Source organism: Aplidium turbinatum, chromosome 4 (assembly GCF_918807975.1).
Source record: "Aplidium turbinatum chromosome 4, kaAplTurb1.1, whole genome shotgun sequence".
Classification (NCBI taxonomy): Eukaryota; Metazoa; Chordata; class Ascidiacea; order Aplousobranchia; family Polyclinidae; genus Aplidium; species Aplidium turbinatum.
The window spans coordinates 21,736,391-21,759,312 of NC_137475.1; the positions used below are offsets into that span (position 1 = coordinate 21,736,391).

Consider the following 22,922-nt stretch of genomic DNA (forward strand, 5'->3'; position numbering starts at 1 on the left):
AAAAAAAAATAATGTTTATATATGTCTATAAGTTAGTACTTTTGAATAGTTAAAATCATAGGCGCCTAACTATTTTTTTGGCCGTGGAGGCGAAACCGTGTTTTTATCAGCAGCAACGTAAATTCAGCGAAATGTCACGCAGATGGATGACGTAATGATGTCGCCACACTAGGATTGCTTTTATTGCCACACTCGGAGTTATCGCTACGTTCGACCTACCGTTAATTATTATAAACAAAGCTCGACTAAAACACATGCTATGCGTCTGCGTTGGCTAGCGATTGATGGACTGCGACTCTTTAAGCTAAGCGCAACATAAAGTTTAGCAACAAACTAGATTTATTAGCATGAAACAAGAGACGAAAAGGTTTACTAAAAGGTATACTGTAAATGGAATGAAAATACTAACTTGATCATATGCTTGAAAATATACCTGTTGAAAGCAAAATCATTCATGTTTACAGCAATTCAACAGCACGTCACCTTTAATAAATTTAAAAGTTGCTGACATCCGTAAACAGCCCTTGAAAAATAGTTACAGAGAGACGTTTGATTAAGGTTTTGACTTGACATTGCTCCCTTTTCACTACAATATCGCAACTTATGGCTGACCAGCTTTCAAGTTTCAATTCGCTGTAATACGCCCGTTTTCGTGTTGCAGATGAAACAAAAGATGCGCATATTCCCCGCCTTTGATCGGGTTTCTATGGCAACGGACGTGTGTGCGCCATGCAGTTTGCGCGAGTCCGTTGTTGTGTTGATTATGCCGCTTGTGCGACTGTGGGCAGTGCGGTTTGTACCAGCCCTTGTTACGTTGGTTAGTGGTAACCTCGGGCCGAGACTTCAAGTTCATTTTCACAGCAACCGATTCACTGCCGCGACAATTCTCTGCAGAGGTTTCAACTTTTCAAAGCGACAGCGAGGCTGTTTGCAAGCGCATTAAGTTAAACGCACGCTGCGTCAACGTAGCAAATTATGTTGTTTTTGGGTGCATTCAACATCTGATGACATTGAATCGACGCAAAATAGTAGATTTTTGCTATGTCACAGGCAGCAAAATTAGTCATTTTTACATTGATTCAACGTCTGCAGACGTTAAATCAACGTAAAAATGACAGATTTTTTTGTCTGGAGTGGGATTGTAGCATCGCTACTCGTTCTAGTGATTATTTACTGCGAAGCTGTTGCGGTTTGCATTTAAAAATGTTTTCCTGCTGCCGATCGCTAGTTCATCTATTGTTTTATGTATCAATGCAGCATAAAAAGTTGCCCCCACGCGGAAATGTGCGTGGGGGCCTGGCCCCCACGGCTTAGGCGCCTATGGGTAAAATGATTAGTTTGGATCAACAAATGTGTGACCTACACTCCTACAGCTTAGATTGAAAGGAAATTATCGGGTAGGCTACCGTAGCCTAGTTATCCCGACCAGCAAAAATTTGTTCCAAGAACCCAGTTAGCCTAACAGTTCATTTTTACATTGTAGTAACAGAATGAAAAGGCTAACCAAATGTGTGGCCTATCGTTTTAACGTCGCTAAACGTTGAAATTGTGTAGAAAAGGGTGCTTTTGCTGACTAGGATACTTTGAAACTGAGAAACATTCACAGAAGCCCTACGATACGTTGCATTTTTAAGATAATGTATTCAGACGTTGATTCAATATACAAATGAAATATTATGCTAAATGGGTTCTTGGAACAAATCGTAGGCCTTCTGTGAATGTTTCTCAGTTTCAAAGTATCCCAGTCAGCAAAAGCTCCCTTTTCTACACGATTTCAACGTTTAGCGACGTTAACACGATAGGCCACACATTTGTTTAGCCTTTTCATTCTGTTACTACAATGTAAAAATGAACTGTGTTCTTGGAACAATTTTTTGCTGGTTGGGATAACTAGGCTACGGTACCCGATAATTTCCTTTCAATCCAAGCTGTAGGCCACACATTTGTTGGTCCAAACTAATCATTTTAACTATTCAAAAGTACTAACTTAGTTATAGACATAAACATAATCTTTTTTTTTTTTTTTGTAACATTTTCTTTGTTTTATTTTTCCTTCATATCTTAATTTTTTCTGAAAGTGTTGCGACCGTGCCAAATTTCTTTCAACTGAATAACTTACTTCGGTCACAAGCACGTTTTAACGTTCGTGTTTTGTCGCTTTTACCTTTTTCTACACCTTTGCTATGCTGACGTGAATTGTTTTTGATATCATGATCAGAAAGATAAACAACTGAACTGACATGACGAATTCAAGCACGTTTTAACGTTCGCGTTTTGTCGCTTCTACCTTTGCTATGTTGACGTGTATTGTTTTTCATATGATGGTCAGAAATAAAAACAACTGAACTGACATGACGAATTTTAATTTAATAGTTCAAACATTTTATTTTTATTCCTTTCTGCACGATTTCAACGTTTAGCGACGTTAAAACGATGTAAAAACGGCAATTATAATTAGGCTACGTACCCGATAGTTTCCTTTCAAAAATTTCAAAAACTCGCCGAATAGGGCACTCGCCGAAAAGGGCTCTCGCCGAATAGGGAACTCGCCGAATCGGACTAGTCGAATCGGACTCGCCGAATCGGACTCGCCGAATAGTAGCAGACCCCACTTTTGTTGTTGTTAATGTATCTAGGCTTACATCCGGCGGTTAGAGGTTTTGATTAAATTAACGGGGATGCAAAGAAGCGACTCGTGTCCAACTTGAAAGTTGTCATTCAAGGCACAGTCACATGCTCTTGCACAATGTCAAGTTGGAACTCTTCCGAGCATCGTTCCAGCGTTCTTACCACTTGATTTCGCAGATAATATTTCTATCCTTGTTTGCATATTTTTGCAGATAATGTTTCGTTTGGGATTTTCACACTTCAAGCTCTTTGCCGTTTTGTCAGTTTTTAATAAATTTCTGCATTTGTAAACTGTGTTGAAACCGCCGGGTAGTGTAGTCCATAGAGCATAGACAGTTTAAAATCAAATGTTTAACAGTTTGCCTGCTATTTTCACAATTCGGTCAAATCGGTGTGTTTTAATGGCCCCATTGATGAGGAGGGATAGCTGTTTGGCCATGTCGGGATAAAGTTCTGTTGTAACTGATCTCTTCCTTTCAGATGCATGTCGAAAAACCTGGGAGGGGTAGCGTTGAATCATCAATAATGTGTTCACCGTATGGTTGATTTTTTGTCTAGTGTTGTTTTATTTCCATACTATTATTAGTATTCATGCAGTGGGATGGCGCAGCCGAAAAGGCGGTCGCTTTCCAATCATGCAATCATGGCTCACCTCTTTACAGGGTGTAATAACCTGGGTGGGCGTAGTTGCTGAAGGAAAGGCGGTCGAGAGAAAGGAACTGGCCACCCTACTCTCGTTTGTGCCAAAGGCTTAGTATATGAGGATTATGTTCTCATCCCGCGATGCTTCAAGTATGGGACTCACCTGTACCTTTTTTTTTTTATTCTTTCCATATGTGATTTTGATCATATTTCCTGGTTGATAGGTTGTAAAAGGGATGACATAATTTTAGTAAATGGATATTTGGTTTTTGTTGGATGAAAGAAGGTTGACTAGAAGGTTAGTGCTATCCAAAAACCACCGGACCAGTTGTTGGATTGTAACAACAACTTTTTTATGTTCGATTTTAATTCCATAAGCTCATTCTTTAGGGAGAATTTTCCAAGGCTTTGTAGAACCTCCAATTCACTTTCTCCCAACTTATAAGTTCAATCCTGACTCGGACGAGTACGACACCTCTCAAAAGCTACGAGTACCTTCATACACAGTAAGTGATTGTATGATCCTGAAATTCAGTCTCAGAAAAGTTATGTTAGTTTATTAAAGAGCGATTTCACAAGTGTACTAATGTGATGTTAGTGGAACTTCGCTTAATTGACCACCCATGGGAGTTGTTTTGATTAAAAACGACTAAAATAATAAGAAAGAGAAATATTGACTACAACAGAATGTTGACTATTAATTTTACTCTCAAAAACAAGCAACCTGCAAATATAAAAAATACCGATAACTCAAAGAACATACCCTGATTTTCGGAAAACTGCAAGATTAACAGCACTGTTCTGTACTTTCCACCTGTTATTTATTGCGCAGTTGCATTCTGTTTTGTGTCTGAACATGCTCATTGCTCACTAAGTACTTTTATTGAGCTAATCGTGTAAATTGTGCATATCCGCTTTGAAATAAATGTGTCCAAGACTAAATGTATGACAACTGATGGAATTAACATTTAACAACTCAGTTAATCTCACTGTATGCATGAAGCAAATAGAACAAGTATCAGAATTCGTATACCTTGGCCACAAACTATCCTCGACCAACCATGGATAAACATCAGTACAATAATTAACGTCCACAACAATGAAAACACTTACCACTTTCTTTAGCATGATCAACAAAACGCAACTTGACCACACGAAACTAAAAAACACATTGACTGTAACGAAGCTACACCCAATAGCAGCAGCAATAAAATCGAAAGTTTTAAAACTGTTTGGCCATACTAAAAGATTAAAATACGAAGTCAGAAAAATCTGCATAGAACGTTAGGGATTATAGATCATGGAGATGTGAAACTACATTGGCTTTTGGCTTATCCGCAACACCAGAAGTGTTACGTTTTTTGATTTACGATATAATGTACTACATATATGTGTTGTATAAGAGGAGTGTAGTTGGTTTTAATCGGTTTTCCTGTGGGAGGGGGGGGTCGGGTGGGACTTGGTGCTTTTCAAAGCAGTATCACTAAAGAACTACGTGATCCACACCTTTGAAATGTTTTTACTTTTCCTAAAAATTATTCAAGTATTTATTCCGCTTTAAATGACGTTGCTATTATCTATAGCAGCGTGGTCTAACGACTTTTGACTTACGGGCCACTTTACAAAAACGTGACAACTTGCGGGCCATTTCCAATAAAATGATAGTGAGTGCGTAATCGAAATTGTTAAACAATAGCAAATAGAAATTTATTACAAATCTCTATCAGTGAGATGCCTGTGGTCGAGGTTTCTCTGATACTATCGTTTCTACATCAATTTCAATGTTAGTGGTAGCAAGTCGGAGACTATCTGCCAGTGTTTCGTCTGTCATTCGATTTCTGTTTTTAGACTTGACTTGCTTCATTCTAGAACAGTGGCTCTCAAACTGGGGTCCGAGACAATTTTCTGGGACCGTGAAGCACCTTCCAAAAAAATTAACACGATCTCGAAGAAAAAAAATTTGTGGAAAGTAAAAATTTTCAGGCAACTTATTTTCCAAACCAAACTTAAAAGATATATTTTAGTAAGATGGCTTGGCATCCCTTCACACAGGTTTTTAAGCCTGACTTTTCGTTTCATTGTGATAGCCTTTGTTTCGTTTCTATCGCCTTTGTGACATCAAGGAGTGCATAGTGGTGACGTACTCCTACATCCTACAACGCTCGTGTTTACCAGATCAAGAACAGAATTACAAAATATACTTGACTAAAAAGGAGTTAGGCGAAGTGAATTAAGGATGGTTATTTTTACTGATTTAAGTTTTGAATTGAATGCTTTTCCGAACTTTTAGCTTTTTTAGCCTTAGTCAAATTAGCCAAAAATTAATAACTTTTTAACTTTACTACCTGAATTTTTACCTTAGATTTGAGTACCAAAAAACTTAAGATTCATTGATTCCTATGTTCAATTTGGTTTCACTATGATACATTCTGTAGGAGAAGAAAAGCCACAGTGCGTGCTATGCTGTAAAGTTTTAGCAAGTTTTGCTCTAAAACCTAGCAAGCTGAAAAGACATTTGGTAACACATCATCCAGATTTTCAAAACAAAGATGCAGATTTTTTTAAACGGCAAGCTAATAGTTTAGTTAGGTCAAGATTTGATAGCACTAGTGATCAATGGAAGGAAAATACTGCAGGGTTAAGGGCCTCTTAGTCCTACGAAGATGCAAGAAAAATAGCTATCGCTAAGAAGCCTCACACCATTGGAGAACAACTGATCTTGCCTTGTTGCCAAGTTATTGTATCAAGCGTTTTGGGAGAATCTGAAGCTCAAAAACTGAAGCAAGTGTCTCTGTCAAACGACACTGTGAGTAGGAGAATATCTGAGCTATCGGAAAACATTTTGTCGCAGGTGGTGTCAAAGATCCAGAAGTCAATGTCACATTGATACCTAGCTCAAAACATGTTGGATATAATGCATAATATCAAGATCATATTGAACCAAACGGAACCTAACATAGAACTGATAACACCCCAGCAGGTGCACCTATTTTATTGACGTGTGCATTTTTAATTCGATGTAACAAATAAATTATTATTTACCGTTTTTGCGCTAACTTGCCTTAAGTTTTTGGTGGACCGTGAGTCGTTGAAAAAATCGCAAGGGGACCGTTCAACAAATTTTTTGAAAAAGTTTGAGAACTGCTGTTCTAAAAAATGTACTCTCACACATGTATGTAGGGTGATTCAAAACAGGGGTAAAAAAATTTTTTTTGGAAATCTTTACGGGCCACCCTCCCAAAAGCTTCCATTTACTACAAAAACACCTTGTGTGAAATATTTTTGAAAAATATTAATATTTAGGGGTGGCCCAAGGCCCCCGAAATTTTGACGTTTTTGACGAAATATTGCAGATTTAAAATGGCCGTATTTTGAAAACCCTTGAAGCAAACATATCAGTGTTGGGGTTCATTTTCATTAGCATGGTGAGCACTGTTGTTTGATAAAGTCAAACAATTCAAAATTTGTATTTCATGTATTTTCGTTATGAATTTTATAGTAATATAATCTTTCACAGTAGAGGGAATGCCGGAGGAGTGGAAGCATAGTACTGTTGTTCCACTGTTCAAGAGAAAAGGGGATGTGAGAAGTTGCAGTGCATATAGAGGTGTAAAACTACTAGAGCATGGAATGAAAATTGTGGAGCGAATACTAGAAAAGAGGTTGAGAACATTGGTGAAATTAAATGATATGCAGTTTGGATTTATGCCAGGAAAAGGTACAGTGGATGCTCTGTTTATATTGAGAAGAATGCAGGAGGAATACCGAGAGAAGCAGAGAAAACTATATATGTGTTTCGTCGACTTAGAAAAATCATTTGACAGAGTACCAAGGAAAGTGGTGGAGTGGGCAATGAGGAAAAGAGGTATACCGGAGGTATTAGTGAGAGCTGTGATGTCTATGTATGAGGATGCAAGAACAAAAGTGAGAGTTGGATCAAATTATTCAAACGAGTTTTTTGTGAAGGTTGGTGTACACCAAGGATCAGTTTTGTCACCTCTGATATTTGCTATTGTGGTTGACGTTGTAGCTGAAGGAGTGAGGGAGGGCTTATTGAGTGAAATTTTGTATGCAGACGACCTGGTCTTGACAAGTAATAGTATGGAGGGACTGGAGAGAAAGTTTGAGAAATGGAAAAAAGCATTTGAAACCAAGGGTATGAAGGTGAATCTTGAAAAAACAAAAGTGATGGTGAGTGGAGCAGAAGGAACAGTTGTTGAGAACAAAGTAGATCCCTGTGGAATATGTGGCAAGAGAGTGATGAGAAATTCAATGCAATGCAAGGAATGTGGAAAATGGGTACATGCAAGATGTGCTAATGTCAAGAGAGCCGCAACAAGATTGGCGAAGTGTTTTGTTTGTGGGAAATGCAGTAAAGGAAGGAATGAAGTGGAAGGCCATGATGATGAGTTCTGCCATGGCATCGAAGCAGTGACAGACTTCTGTTATCTGGGTGATCGGATAAATGGAAGTGGTGGATGTGAAGCAGCGGTGACAACAAGGGCAAGATTGGGCTGGGCAAAGTTCAGGGAATGTGAGGAAATGTTGCATAGTAGAAAATTTCCACTAAGGATGAAAGGAAAAGTATATCGGAGCTGTGTGCGGCCTGCAATGCTATATGGTAGCGAGACATGGGTATTGAGAGAGAGTGAACTGGCAATCCTGAGAAGAACGGAAAGGTCAATGGTGAGAGCAATGTGTGGGGTGAAAACGAGAAGGGAAAAAAGGACTGAAGAATTGTTGGATATGCTAGAGATGAGAGAGACTATAGACCAACTGGCAAGGGCAAATGGAGTAAGATGGTATGGACATGTGATAAGGAGGGAGGAAGGAAGTTTTCTTAGAAAGGCACTAGATCTAAAGGTGAATGGGAAGAGGAAACGCGGTCGTCCAAGAAGAACGTGGAAACAACAAGTGAAGGATGAATTTAAAGAAGTCGGACTGAAGGAGGAAGATGCAAGGGACAGGGTGAAATGGAGAAAAGGGGTTAAAACAATTGCTGCGCGGAAACAATCGGCCACCCCCACTAGTGGGGGGAACAAACCGACGATGGACTATGATGATGATGATGAATACTGTAGTTATGTCTGAAATGAATCAGCTAATTCCACAATCCACACAAGGTTATTTTGGGTTCTCCCCACCATGGCCAGACGGGTATTAGTTGTTTATAACAGGAGTGTCATGGCAACCAACCACTCAATGTTGCCCTATTAAGGTGTTCTTGAGTGGCCGAGGAAATTTCCTGCGGTGCTAAGAAACAACTTGCATAAGATACTATAGTTGGTCCTCCTCTTCAACGCTTCTTTTTGCATGGTCATTGGTTACAGCTAGACCTGCAGAATGCTCTGGCAATACAGAAATCTTCATTTTCTTCCCACTGAGTTGCTGGAAGGTGAAGAAAGGAATCTGAATTTTCAGTTTTTGAAACAGCAACCTCGTGTTGGAATTAGTAAATGTTGGCAATGCCATACCCAAAATGTTTTCCAACGACACATTAACTTTCTTTGGTGGATCCTATTTTTCCTCAGTCTGCAATATTGCTTTTGCCATCTGGTCTTTAATGTTTGACATAACATCATCATCAAAGAGTGAAAGACTACCAACTCTTCGGAGAGGTACCGTCCATAAATGGCGTGCCATCTTCTCAGTTTTCACCCCAGATATTGCATCGTTGATGGCTGCATACTCCTTTAAATGTTTCAGCAAACACAAATCACTGTTAGGAGCTTTCACAGCAAGTGGAGTGTTAATCCATGCTTTAACATGAACACACAAATGGAAAATACATAGATTTCGAAGTCCTTTCTGCTCACGGAGACTCAGACGAAACTGACTGCGGAAGAGCCACACTTTGAATGTGTAGATGAACTTAGCCATCCAACGACCAACGTGCAATCGTGCATGATAGTTAGGCCCGGGGGGTCAAAATCGGATTTTATTAGATGGTGGAGCTCCGAGAAAGAGCAACAACATTTCCATAATTTCCCGATAATCATCACAGGGTTGTGTTTCCCTGGTAAACACTGTGTTAATGAACTCGATTAGTCCTTAACGTCCTTGATACCACTTGCTGCTACCTCATCTGTGGAGGCATCTTCAAACTTGTCTTGATCAATAAACTCTCAGAACTTCTTAAAACGTTTGAAAAGCTGGATATCTGGTGCTGATGATGATGTCATTACTTTTTTAAAAGCAGCAACTGCATTCAATTCAAGTATGTGGGCTTTGTGGGGGCGACATGCCAAATATAACAGATCTTGACCCAATAACTGTTCAATAATGACACAGGCTCCATTTATGCGACCAGTGTTTGAGCTTGTGGCATCAAAACACAGTGCCTTTTCTTCGATGTTTCATTCTTTAAACGCTTGAAAAACTGTTCGAGCTTGAGCCTCACCTGTACCTAATGACAGGAGTTGCGTTTTTCTTGAAAAGTAACTAGTGTGGGAAGGAAGGCAACATTCTTGTTTCCTGTTAAATCTGGAAAAAGTTTTCCATCCCAGTGGACAGTCAAATTTACATTAGGAGAAAAGTTGTTCAAGATTTCTGTTGCAACTGCAACAGAAATCTTTGTACCTGCTGCGCCTTATGCTTGATGTACTCAAGGTAAACTCTTTTCACAGTTTCACTGACTATGTACATAGCAGCTCTATCTGAAACATTGGTGTGGTCAAGATTTGCTGATAAAGTAGGTGTTACAATTTCTCTTTGTGGTTTTCTTTATTCTGAGCATTCCAGTCATTCAATTACAATTCTTGAACAGGCACAATTGAAGCAATAGCATGTACTCGTACTGGTAGAGTTGAGTTCTAAAATAACAGCATTATCAAGAATTTTGATCAAATTAAAAAAATCGGATATTTTAAAATAGCATGTTTTGAACTGTTGCTGTGCACCAAATAACAGTGCTCACCATACTGATGAAAATGAATCCCAACACTTATATGTTTGCATCAAGGGTTTTCAAAATATGACCATTTTAAATCTGCAGTGTTTCGTCAAAAACGTCAAAGTTTTGGGGGCCTTGGGCCACCCCTAAACATTAATATTTTTCAAAAATATTTTACACAAGGTGTATTTCTATAAAATGGAAGCTTTTGGGAGGGTGGCCCGTAAACATTTCAAAAGTCGATCATTTTGAACCACCCACATACATTGTATGTGCTTCCAAACATTGAGTCCATTTTTAATGCAAAATTTTTCAGTTTGGGAAATCTATCCTTGCTGACTAATTTCCGGAAGCACTCTGAGGTTTCATTTTTCCTTGACGGCAAGAATTGGTTGCACTGAAGCTCGCAGAGTTTGAGCTGAAGTTCTGGTAGCTGTGTTTCCACATTAACATCCATAGGATTGTTATACAAATGGATATTAGGTCTTAATCTGTCAAAATCTTTAAATCTGTTCTCAAATTCACAAGATAAATCCTTAATATCTTTTACAAAACGGGGTCATTCCACTTCATAATCATCTACCACAAGTGCATGCATGAATCAAAGTGTGAAAGATCGTTATTTTTCAAGCATAGGCTATAGCAAAAAGGCGCAGTTTCCTTTGGAAAGAAATAGATGATGCGATGTAATGATGCTGTCGCAATTATTGGATTATACCAAATTTCTGACCGTTGCGCAATAGCCAGTATTAGGGTTCCAATTTAAAAGATACATAACATGAAAACTGTGGAATACTTAAAGGAAACAAAAACGTCCGTAACACTAGGTGCATATCAGCCTTTATGAAGCCCAGTTGTACTGACGAGACCTGATAGGTTGAAACAGTGTAAGCCCTGCTGTCTACAACTTTGAATTAAATTTTTGAAACTTTTTATCCAAATGCTATACTTGTTCTAATTGAAATTACTTTCTGTAACATAAACACAAATTAAATCAATACTGTGAAAGCTCGCGGGCCGCAAAAGTTCTATCTGCGGGCCGCTGGCCTGCAGTTGGACCATGCTGGTCTATAGTTTTAGAGATATAACATGATTTTCATAACATACTCTGATATTTTAGCTTGCTACTAGTAGGGGGGTATGTTAAAATTAAAAAAATCTGAGTACCCCCCAAAATTGTGCCACTGGGTGTAAAAAAACATGTTATGAAAAAAATTTTGGGTTGCCCCTCCGGGAACTCTCCGCTACCGGGGGGTCTAACGAGTGATTTCCAAAATGCATGGGATTTGACACCTAACTTTTGAATCGGTGGCCATAGAAAGCTGAGACTAGTCGTAAAAGTTTCGTCTTGAAAAGTTAAGATAGGAATGTAACAGTTTCAGAAGTTTCAGGTGTATAGTTTGGCCCGTACAAGCCCATTTTGGCCCAAAATGACCCATTTAGCCTACCGCGATGGTACCAAATCAAAAATTTGGCAATAATTGGCCTTAATGAGTTGGAAATGGGCCTAAATTTTTGATTAATAAGCTATGATAGGGTTGCAATATTTTTGCATGAGTCATATATGCCCAACTTGACTATGCTTCAGGCACATCATTTCCTGCAAACATTAGAGTGTGTTACTTCTTTTTCATCAATTGATATGTTCAAATCGACATTACCTAAACCAACAATTCTCAGCTCGATTGATGTTTGCTTGCAAGAACACTGTAACGAAGGAGCTTGCTTGCTCTATTCCTTCAATCTTTTGCAAAAGGCTTGGCAACTCAAAAAGGGTCTCTGTTTGGTTTTGGTCCTGCTGCAAATGAGGACACAGGATCGCTGCTGAAAATTGGATCGGCAAGTGATGATGTCCTACAGAAACTGGATAATCTACCAGTTCACAACCTGGGTGAAGAAGGTAGTGTCGGATTAGTGAACTACAAGATAAATATTTATGGTAAAAGAAATCTTGATACAGTCTCCAGAAGTGTAATTCTCAATAAAAGCACGGATTTACTTGAAAATATTCTAAAGATTGACAAAAAGAAATGGGAAAAATCAGTACAAGACAGCAAAGAAATTAGACTACAATGGAAGGAAAAGATGAAAGCTTATGAAGAAAAAGGTTACTCTGAAAAAGAAGCTCTTAATATCAGAGCAGAGCAAAGTAAACTTGCTGATTTAGATTTCCTGAAAGCGCAAAATCCACCAGGGCCTTTCACCACTTCTGAGGAAGTGAGTGCTTACCTTCTAAGTGATGTTGTAACAGATCACACATAAAGAACAAAAGACTTTGCACTGAATTTCGCTATGCAAAGAAGACATGCCACTCCCTAAAATCAAGTGCTTCAATATTCCGACTGAAATGAGACTATAAAAATTCCAGATTTGAAGACTATGGCAACAACCTTATCAGCTAGTTAGATAATCCACGTTCATGTGCAACTATAACAATGTTAGACTTCCAAAGTGTGCTTTCTGCTCAGCATTTGCTTACAGAGGCAAATTCAAGCTCCACATCAAATGACCAGGAAGCTGATTCTGCAGCACCAGCCTATCAAGTTGGTGAGTTTGTAGCTGCCATCTGGATTGAAGGAAGTGAATAACACTGGTACCTTGCTAACATTGTTGAAATTGTGAATGATGGTGCCTTACTACTTACATACTTCAAGAAGGTTGGCAACAGTAGACATGGAGAAATATGGATTTCCCCTGAAAATCCTGAACTTCTTGTTACTGATACTTATCAGATCATTCATAATAGCTTGGATGTGTCGTATGTCAGATCTGCCCTGGTCAAATGCTGTGTTTCAAATAAAACAGTTCAACTATTGAATGAAGCTCTTAATGAAAAGATAAAAAACACTAACTAATTTGATATCTGGAACTACACAATACTTCCATAACATTGGACCTTTGAAACATAACTATGGTTATTCTTTATATGCGTCAGACAAAGCTGTCCATATCCAAAACAAAACAACAAAATAATGCACAAACTGCAAATGCACAAACAAACTATCATTTAATATTACGTAGCAATAGCCTCCTGTTCTTATTATTTTATCAGTATATATATATATATAGGTATACAGTATGCTGAATATTATATATATAATACGTCGTATTGGTAACTGACACGTACATATATTTATATTTCAAAAGAGCAAACATGGGCAAGAAAATTGAAAATGCTTTATAATGACTGGCTGTAATACCTATATTTCAATTTTTATGACATTACCTAAAATGTCTCTGATTTTAAACGTAATGACGTCATATAATCAATCAAGTTTCTACCACTAGACATGCATATGATTCATTTGAAAGTACTAATTCGAATCATAACGTTTTAAACAAAAAAATATCCCGATTTCAAACTTATTAAGGTAAAATTTTGAATTTCATACAATCACGATAGGCCAAATAGGCCGTTTTGGACCAAAATGGGCCTGTCCATACACCTGACACTTCTGAAACTGTTACATTCCTATCTTAACTTTTCAAAACGAAACTTTTGAGACTGGTCCCAGCCTTCTATGACAACCGGTTCAAATTGTAGGTATCAAATCCCATGTATTTTGACAATCGCTCATAAAACCCCCCGGTAGCGGGGAGTTCCCGGGGGGGCAATCCAAAATTTTTTTCATAATATGTTATTTTACTCCCAGTGACATAATTTTTGGGGGTACTCAGAGTTTGTACTCAAAATTCGTATTTTAACATACCCCCCTACTACTAGTTAGTCCTTTTGTTTTCAAATTATACAGATTAATAGGATTACTGAGCGCCATCTTGCATGGAACTGCTACACAGATACCTCATTAGTTGGCTTTGTTGTAAAGCATTCAACCGTAATGGTTTGTTTATTTCTGCTTTTTGTTTGCAAACTCGAGTTTTGAGTTGCTTTGATTAATCTTTTAATTACATCTGAGTTTCTTTGAAATTATCAGAGAGCATACGATTGGCCATGCTGAAAAAGATGTCATTTTACGTTGTTTTCTATGGCTAATACATTTTGTTTCTAACTTATAACAAAACTCAGTTTATCTCATAATAACAATTTGACTGATGTGGCAAGTTTTTTGTTGATTTCTTGTTCGAAAGCAACATCCGCAAATAAACTTACATATGTACCGGTACACGTATATTCACATAAATATTTACAGATGTTGTTAAATTTTTTATAAAAACAAAAAATTGAAGAAGACTGAAAAGAGCTTGATATAGGTTATCTAAACTGCTTCGCTTTAGGGAAAAAACACGCGTAGCTACGTTATTGTGCTTTGAAAAACATTGCACATATTGCATGAACACTGAATCTTTAGCTAAATGGTAATTTTGCAGGTGCTTGAGAGATTACAAAATTATTTTTTGTCTACAAGGATTCAAAAGTTTTCATATATCTCATCAGAAACACTATTAGGCCAACTCAATAATTTCAAACTTTTCGTTGGTCTTTAAAAGCTTATTTTCACAAAAGCTTACTTCGAAACAGTATAAGCCTATAGACGTTTATGTCATTTAGAGTAAAGTTGTTTGTTGTGTTGAAAGAATCTGAAAGCAATGCCTCGTTTTTGTAACGTAATCTTTCAGTCAGCCGCTTCTGTGCCTTTTTGTTTTCGAATACATTTTCATGACAAAAGATTGGCTTTTGTAATGACGCCATCAACTGTAAAGTTGCATTCTATGACGGCATCTCAAACGCTATACCATACTCAGCAATTTTTCTAAAGCATTGTTGCACAAAATACATTCTGACAAAATAAGGGAAATATGTTGAATTGAATTAGCCTATTTGTTATACGGATCGTTTTCCTTGGCTTATGCAACTAATTAAAAAAAAAGAAAAACGAGTTTTATGGTTTGGCATAAAATATGTAGCCTATATTGAGGTTCAGTGGTTCACCTTGGTTTGCATAATGAAAAATGAAAATCATAACCAAGAATTGCTCGAAGTAATTTTCACAGCTATTTGATCCTTTGCGATGATATCAATTATAGTTTCTATCTGTTTTTACTTCGACTTTTTCACAAACAAGACTTTACACAAAACTACTTCAGTGTGTGAGCCTACTCAGTAATGTCGATAAGCTATTTGCACTTGAGTCGATGGACCAGAGTAGCCTAAGTGGACCAGAAAGCTGTGGCCAAAACTTGACTACTTTTTATCAAAATGTTTGCACATTGAGAATAGCAATCACCTTTTTTCAAATTAGCAAATCACTTTTTTTCATTGATTTAACGTCTGCAGACGTCTAAACTAATATACAACAAAATTGGTTTTCTGGGTCTTTGGTTCGGAAAAACATCATTATGACGTATTGTGACGTGGTCTATCAGCCAGCAGTCGTTTATACGGTATTTTGAGTGTGAATCAATTATAGTGATTCCCCTATCCACAAATTTTTTTTTCCGAAACACGAAATACTTTTCATCACCCACTCTTTAATTCTAGATATATTTTTTTTGATGGTAATCCACTTCTAGCTACTTGCGTCTACCTTACAAAAAATTAATTTCAGCCGAAAACTCCATCAACTTTGCACATACCGACGAAAATTGTGATTGAGAGCAAGGATTTTCGCGGATTCGGAAAAATCCCTAATGCGTAAATACGCAGTTGGGGAAATTCGTGGATACAACAAATCTTTCAATTGCACGTTTATTTTGAAATCAATTTACTGATATTTGACATGGTTAGTAGGGTGGATCGAGAAATCCAAATTTTTTATTTTTTTAAGCTAGTATGTCAAAAAGGTGCAAAATACCCATCAGTACATACATGCAAATTTTTTTTGTTTTTGACAATTTTTTGATCGTCCCCCGCAAGGTTTTAATTTCCCTAATATCGGGTTCGAGAAAGTCTCCCACCAAATTGATCAAAAGGATAAACACTATGTGACTCACTTATGCGCTTTATGATGTCATAATAAGCGAGTTGTGTTTAAACAGATACAATTGGCCCAGGGGTTCCCAACCTTTTTTGCTGCTCATACCCCTTTGCCAGGTCAAAGCATTCTTCGTACCCCCAAAAAGTTCTGATTGAATTTTTCAGATATACATTACTAAATTAAATTGCTTTTAAAGCTCAATTAAACGTTAAATCTGTAGGCTATTTCACACAAAATTTACAAAAATAAACGAAATGTCAGTTATTTTGTTTGTCACTTCTCAGTGATATATTTGTTGCTGCTTCATTGATAGAATTCGCTCAAATGATGGTTCGATTTTATTCCAGGCAACACATAAATCATCTTCCGGTTGCAAACGATTTCTGTACTTCGAAAAGCCACTTTCGTAGTAATAACTTGTTGAGAAGAGAATTAACACTGTCATGGCTTACATAGTAAGACTTGGGAAGGCTTTCATAGCAACACACCAAAAATCTTCTAACTTTGCTTTTTGAAATAGCAGTTTCAATTTTGGATTTATAATCCAATGCTGGAAATAATTCAATTCAACAGCAGAAAAGTAACCATCGACAGAATCAACCAGCATCTTTAAATGGGAAATAACTTTATTTTTGACATTTTGCACCAAAGAGTTATTTGCAATTTTATCAAGAGAAGGAAAATTAGCAAGGTTCACATTTTCAATTCTTCGAGACCACAGAGTAGTTTTAGCTTGAAAAGTTGAATTTTTTAACAAGCTGTAACCACATTTATCTGTTGACCTTGATGCGACAGGTTTAGCTTGTTTAGGAGATGCATGACATCAGAAATGTAAGCTGCCGTTTGAACGAATTCATCACCTTCTAGTAAGGCAGCCATATTAGAATTTCGATGTTGTAAGTACAACTTGTCGTGGTGATTTCCGATTTCGGCACAAAAAGATTGAAAAATTCTGTGACTCGTGTCACTGTGAAATCTGTTTGAAAAGCTGCTCTGTGGCCCAAGGATCTTCGTACCCCTTGATGTTCATTCACGTACCCCCAAGGGGTATGAGTACCCCCGGTTGGGAACACCTGAATTTGCCGTTTCATCACCATGGCTAAAATACTTGTTTGTGTATCTCAGCAATTAGCTGATGCAGCATTTGATTCTTCAAAAGAATTCTAGATATAATTGGAATTTGCTTGCACTGCAGGTTCCACAAAGTTTACCATAGCCGTACGAGACCAAACCATTTTGGGGGGGCAGAACGTAAATTTGCCCAATTGTGCACGCTTTTTTATAGAAATTGCCCAAATATAATGTATGTGGTGCATGATAACAGTGACAAACTAACATAACAAGATCACCAGCAGTGGCGTAGCCAGGAATTTTGAAAGGGGGGGTTATGACGGCGTGTTTTGCTTGTGGCGACACCCAGCGGCAGTGGTACACGACAAGTGGGCGAGACAAACTGGGCGATACCCACTTGGGCGAGACCAGGTGGGCGACGAGTCAAGTAGGCGACGGACCAAGTGGGCGACGAGTCAAGTGGGCGACGCGCCAAGTGGGCGACGAGCCAAGTGGGCGACGAGCCAATTAGGTGACGGACCAAGTGGGCGACGGCCAAAGTGGGTGATGGTAGCGAAAGTTTAGCCGTTCGGAACGGTAGTGACATATATTATATAACTTATCTAGTTGCTTTGCGACGTCTCGGTTTATCCTGAAGCTTCAGAGAAACCCCTCAGAAAAGAGACAAACGAATGGCCAAGGAGTGGTTGAAGTCATCGAAGCTTGTCAGTCGTTATAAAGTCATATTTTCTGTTTTAGATCATAAAATATTACTTTTAATTTTTACTTTAAAATACAATGATTGATTTGTGGAAGGGAGGCAATGAGAGTTCTCAGGTCGAGTTTCACGAAGCATTGAAAATAACATTTTCATTATTTTTTGTCTAGTATTAGCGCTTGCTGTTTGATGTTAATTTGCATTGTGACGTCATCTTGACACATTATTTTGCAATTTGCGGCGTCACGGTTTATCTTGGAGCTTAAGAGAAACCCCTCAGAAAAGAGACAAACGAATGGCCAAGGAGTGGTTGAAATTATCGAAGCTTGTCAGTCGTTATAAAGTCATATTTTCTGTTTTAGATTGTAAATACTACTTTTACTGTTATTTATTATGTTAGTTAGTTATTTACTATTATTTTTACTTTAAAATACAATAATTGATTTGTGGAATGGAGGCAATGAGAGTTCTCACACTGAGTTTCACGAAGCATTGGAAGCAACATTTTCATTATTTTTTGTAGTCTAGTATTAGCGCTTGCTGTTTGATGTTAATTTGCATTGTGACATCATCTTGACACATTATTTTGCAACACACAATCCAGTCTCTGAATATTTTTTTTATTTATTTTATTTATTTTTATTTATTTATTTGCATCAGGCACTAAAGAGACAGGCCCATATTCATAAACACAACACAAGTCACAAAACACACAAGGTTACATATACAAGCAAAAACTTATGCGTACATAGTCACGTTATAGTGAGACGCATAGTCAGAAGAAGCATAACACTCTGAGGTAAAAACTGCAACTAACCACTTGTTAGATGAGACCTGACAGCGGTTGACAAAATTAAATATACGATTTCGGAATAGGGCATGAAACGTAGGAATATGATGGTACGTCTGAATACTACTAATGCTAACACGCCTCGGTAATTTATGCAATGTTCGAAATGCATTATTGTAAGCCACACGCAATTTATTCATACTTAAGGATAAGTATCTGGCCCACAGTTGACTGGAGTACATAGGTAACCAATACGTGCGAAATAGTACATTCATTACAGCGGAAGAGCAGTTAGAAAAGCGTGAACGTAGCATGTTCGCTGTACAATATAAAGCTCTAACTTGGCGCTTAATGTCATCGTCATCAGACAAAAACTTGTTTATAACAATGCCTAGATACTTGACGGTGTCAACAAATTTGATATAAGAGGTTCCCAATTTGACTTTGGGCTGCAGGTTTAGCTTTAGGTAAGTAGTATCAAACATCATGCCAACAGTTTTATCAGAATTAAATAAAATATCATGTGAACCTGCATATGAATAACACTCATTAACCAATATTTGCAACCCATTCAAACTAGGTGCAAAGCAGCACAGGTCATCAGCAAATATTAAATGATTTAAACATGAACTGCCAACATAGCAACCTATTTCGAATTTGTTTAGGTTACTGCTCAGTTCATCCATATACACAGTGAAGAGGTATAGACTGAGTACACCTCCTTGTCTCACTCCGTTAGATACAGTAAATGAGTCTGAAAAAGCACAACCCCACCTCACAATCATTGATTGCTGGCTATACTAAAACGCTATTAGACGAACAAACATTGCAGGCACATTCCTAGCAATTAGTTTTAGACGAGTCAATATAAGGTTGAACCCCAAAAAAATTGATACAAAAGGTTTTTCAACGGATTCTGTTACCTATGGGCCTACTAAATAACATACTAAAAGTCTACCAAAATCGGACCTCCAGAAAGGGGTCATTTTTAAGATGGCGTCCAAGATGGCCGCCGAGATGTTATATTGCCTATATCTCAATTGCTATTCAAGCTAGAAAGGCGGTTTAGGTGTCTATCCCTAGGTTTTCGGGGTCAATGAATCGAACTAAATAGGTTAAATTACGATAGGCTGATTATCCATTGAGATACGTATGATTTGTATATAATATACGACCTGGAGGAGCTCGGGGAAATTTCGGACGCAGCGATAGGCCAACATCAGACAGAGCAGAGCACGATATAAGCAAATTCACTTGAGGCTTGGGATAAACCGCAAACAAAATCATCTTGACTTCCATTACGTAACACAAGCTTGAGAAAAGTGGTTTTCCAACATTCCAGTTTCTATACTTTTGGCAGCTTGATAAGCCAAATAGTGGTAAAATTTTCAGAGACAACTCCTCACTTTTCATCTGAATAAATTCCATATGTATTGGTGCAAAACGGTTTCCAGTACACTTTAAAATAAAACGTTTTTTCGAAAACAAAACACTCGAAATCCGTCCGTAGTATCCCCAATCCCCCCTAATAAGATGGAATTATCATAACAGCATATTACATGCGGCATAACAGGTACTATCAATACAGGCATCTAAGAAAAACTGCAACCAACAGGAGGCTCATACTTGGCCTCCTACAGCAGATGAGTACAGGGGATTAATCTGTTCTAAAGAATGGCGTACCATTAAAGTCTGGACACAGACACATTCAGAAAATCATCGGAATTACAACAGTAGGCTACAAAGGTAAATCGTAAACCAGGGTGATCTACCGGTTTGTTGTCTTATTGCCTACGGCTGTCTCTATTCATCATCTTCCGACTCGTCTAGAAGAAACTTGTTATGTGGATTGTCACATTCTTGCAGTTGGAATGGTCCACATGCAGCGGTACATGATAGTCTGTATCCTCTACAGGAGCAGCGGAGTGTCTTACAGGCAGTGGAGCAGTTGCAATGAATGACCTTCAAGAGACTGTCTGGAGCAGCCTTCATTTTTGACATAAGTGGGATGAGCCGATTCTTTTGCAGGTTCCACCCCCAATTCATGACATCGGTCCATACTCTCTGATTTTCCCATCCAGACCATTATCTGGTAGTAAACTCGACGACAGTGAAATTGGGTAGCAGATTCAGTTGGTTGCAGACGCTCGGGCGTTACAAATGATGAAGCAGAGACAACTTTCTTGCTGAAGGTGTTGTATCGCATTGTCGCAAGGGAATCTGTGCTCTGGCCATCAAAGAAGACAGCCATTACTTATTGAAACTTGGCACCCAAGGTCATCGATTATCTCTGTGGTCTGGTTTGGGGCAGTGAATGCTTTAGCACAAGACCGAAGAACAGGATCTCCATGCACAAGTTTCCGAAAAGCAGTCTTCTTGCAAACACCGAATATCCGAGACGTAGTGTCACAACCAGTCATGGCATGGATAAATATCAACTCAGAACACATGTCATGTCCAAAGATTTTTTTCAAACGGTTGATGTTGTATACTTTGGTACTGCCATCAGCTTTGGACTTGTCTGACCTGAAATAAAGGCCCTTACTGTCTTGTCCCCGGAGTACATGTCTATCATTGGCAGATACCTTACTAAAGACTGGCCTGGGTGTTCCTTTCCCTGATAAATAGTGTGCATCATCCCCTGCCAGCCTGGCGTGGCCTGCTTGAACTTGAATGACAACTCCCAAAGCAGATCAACCATGTTGGCACATGCAGTGAGAATCGGAAGTTCTCTGAATGTGATGTCTTGTCGAATATGTTTTGCAAAACGATGCTCAATTATCGCAACCATGGACGTCTCTACAGTGTTCAGTTTTAACGTTTCGTGCCTTAGGATAATCTGGCCTGTTTCCTGTCCTGGTGTCAAGGCGGCTATCATGCCCATCCCATGAAACGTTCCTTTCCCATCAATTGTGAGAATGTTATGATCTACATTGTCTGCTGCGAATAGCAAGTTGTTGTCCAACACATCAATATCCTTACCAAACATGTTTGGTGCAGAACAATTGGCGGCATTCATTTCAAACCTCTGCATTTCGCCATACGAAGAGCAGAACCCCATCTGACACAAGCTATCCAAAAGAAACTGCAATCGATTTAGATGGTGCAGTTGCACTGAAAGGCCAATTTGCAAAGGGGCAATAACAGCTCGTGGTCGGACTGCCTGTATGATTGCATGACCAATAATAGCAACTTTTCGCTGTGTGCCTTTACCTACAAACAAGGCATTGAACACAACGTAGAGTGATTTTGGAATATAATCAAGAGCCGCCTGGATTTTAAGTGTCTCTGTAGTCGGGTACTGGTCGTTAACGGATGGCACATTTGTCTTGATGTCACTCTTTATGAGCCTGGCAGCTGCTTCAAGTAATGCTCTCTTCTGTGATTCTTCATCACCTTCTTGGTTTGTGCTTGCGAAGTATGACCTGAGGATGCTTCCCGTTTTCTCTCTCAGCGTCACTATGTCCTCTAAACCTTTTTCTTCTGCAATAATTATGGAGTTTCCATACCGTTTCTTCAGGTGACTTTTTAGGTATTGATTGCCATAAGGGAGGGAACCGTCCTCAGATAAATACTCTTTCATTTCACACCTTAGATCAGAAACAGTCAGCTGTTCTTCATCATTCATGGCTAGGTACGCACACATCTTTGTGAAGGCTTGCTCTTGATCCTCATTCTTTGGCCTTCCAGCTTTCCTACGCTTTGAATCGCGATCAGTCTGAAACTGCAAGGGGACATCACGGCTACACCTGAAATGGCTGCTACATACTTTGTGATATACGCAGTCTGCAGCATGTAGATCACCATAATAGTATTCAATTATACCTTTGACTTTCAAAGACCACTCATCATGGCGGTTTTCACTGCAATCCAATATTGCCTTTGCGAAGATATCAGTTTTCACATAACTATAGTCTTCACTTCCATCATGAACATTATTTCCGCAGAAAAGGCAATCAGTCTTGCTATTGAACAGACCCTCAAAGTCCCTAGTACCGGTACTTCTTTTATAAGTGCTGGTGGAACAAATCTTTTCGACTTTAACAAAGAAAACTTAGCTTGCATTGTGATGCGACCATTCACGCATTCATGTGATTATGATGTCACAAACACAAGAACAATAAAAACTTGAATACCACCATCTACCCAATACGCAAAATTATTTAGAAATATGCCGTACATTTCCTTGAAAATGACCCCTTTCTGGGGGTCCGATTTTGGTAGACTTTTAGTATGTTATTTAGTATGCCCATTGGTAACAGAATCCGTTGAAAAACCTTTTGTATCAATTTTTTTGCGGTTAGGTGCCTTTTTTCCGTATATTGA

General features: G+C 38.4%; 1 protein-coding gene across 1 annotated transcript in view; it reads left to right on the forward strand.

Annotated features, from left to right (window-relative positions):
- Window positions 1–22,922, forward strand: part of LOC145769407 (phosphatidylinositol polyphosphate 5-phosphatase type IV-like) — a 123,125-nt gene that overhangs the window by 83,674 nt on the left and 16,529 nt on the right. The window contains exon 7 of the mRNA XM_082581042.1: window positions 3,661–3,776. Within this exon, the coding sequence (XP_082437168.1) occupies window positions 3,661–3,776 (116 nt within the window). The remainder of the gene's footprint in view (window positions 1–3,660; window positions 3,777–22,922) is intronic.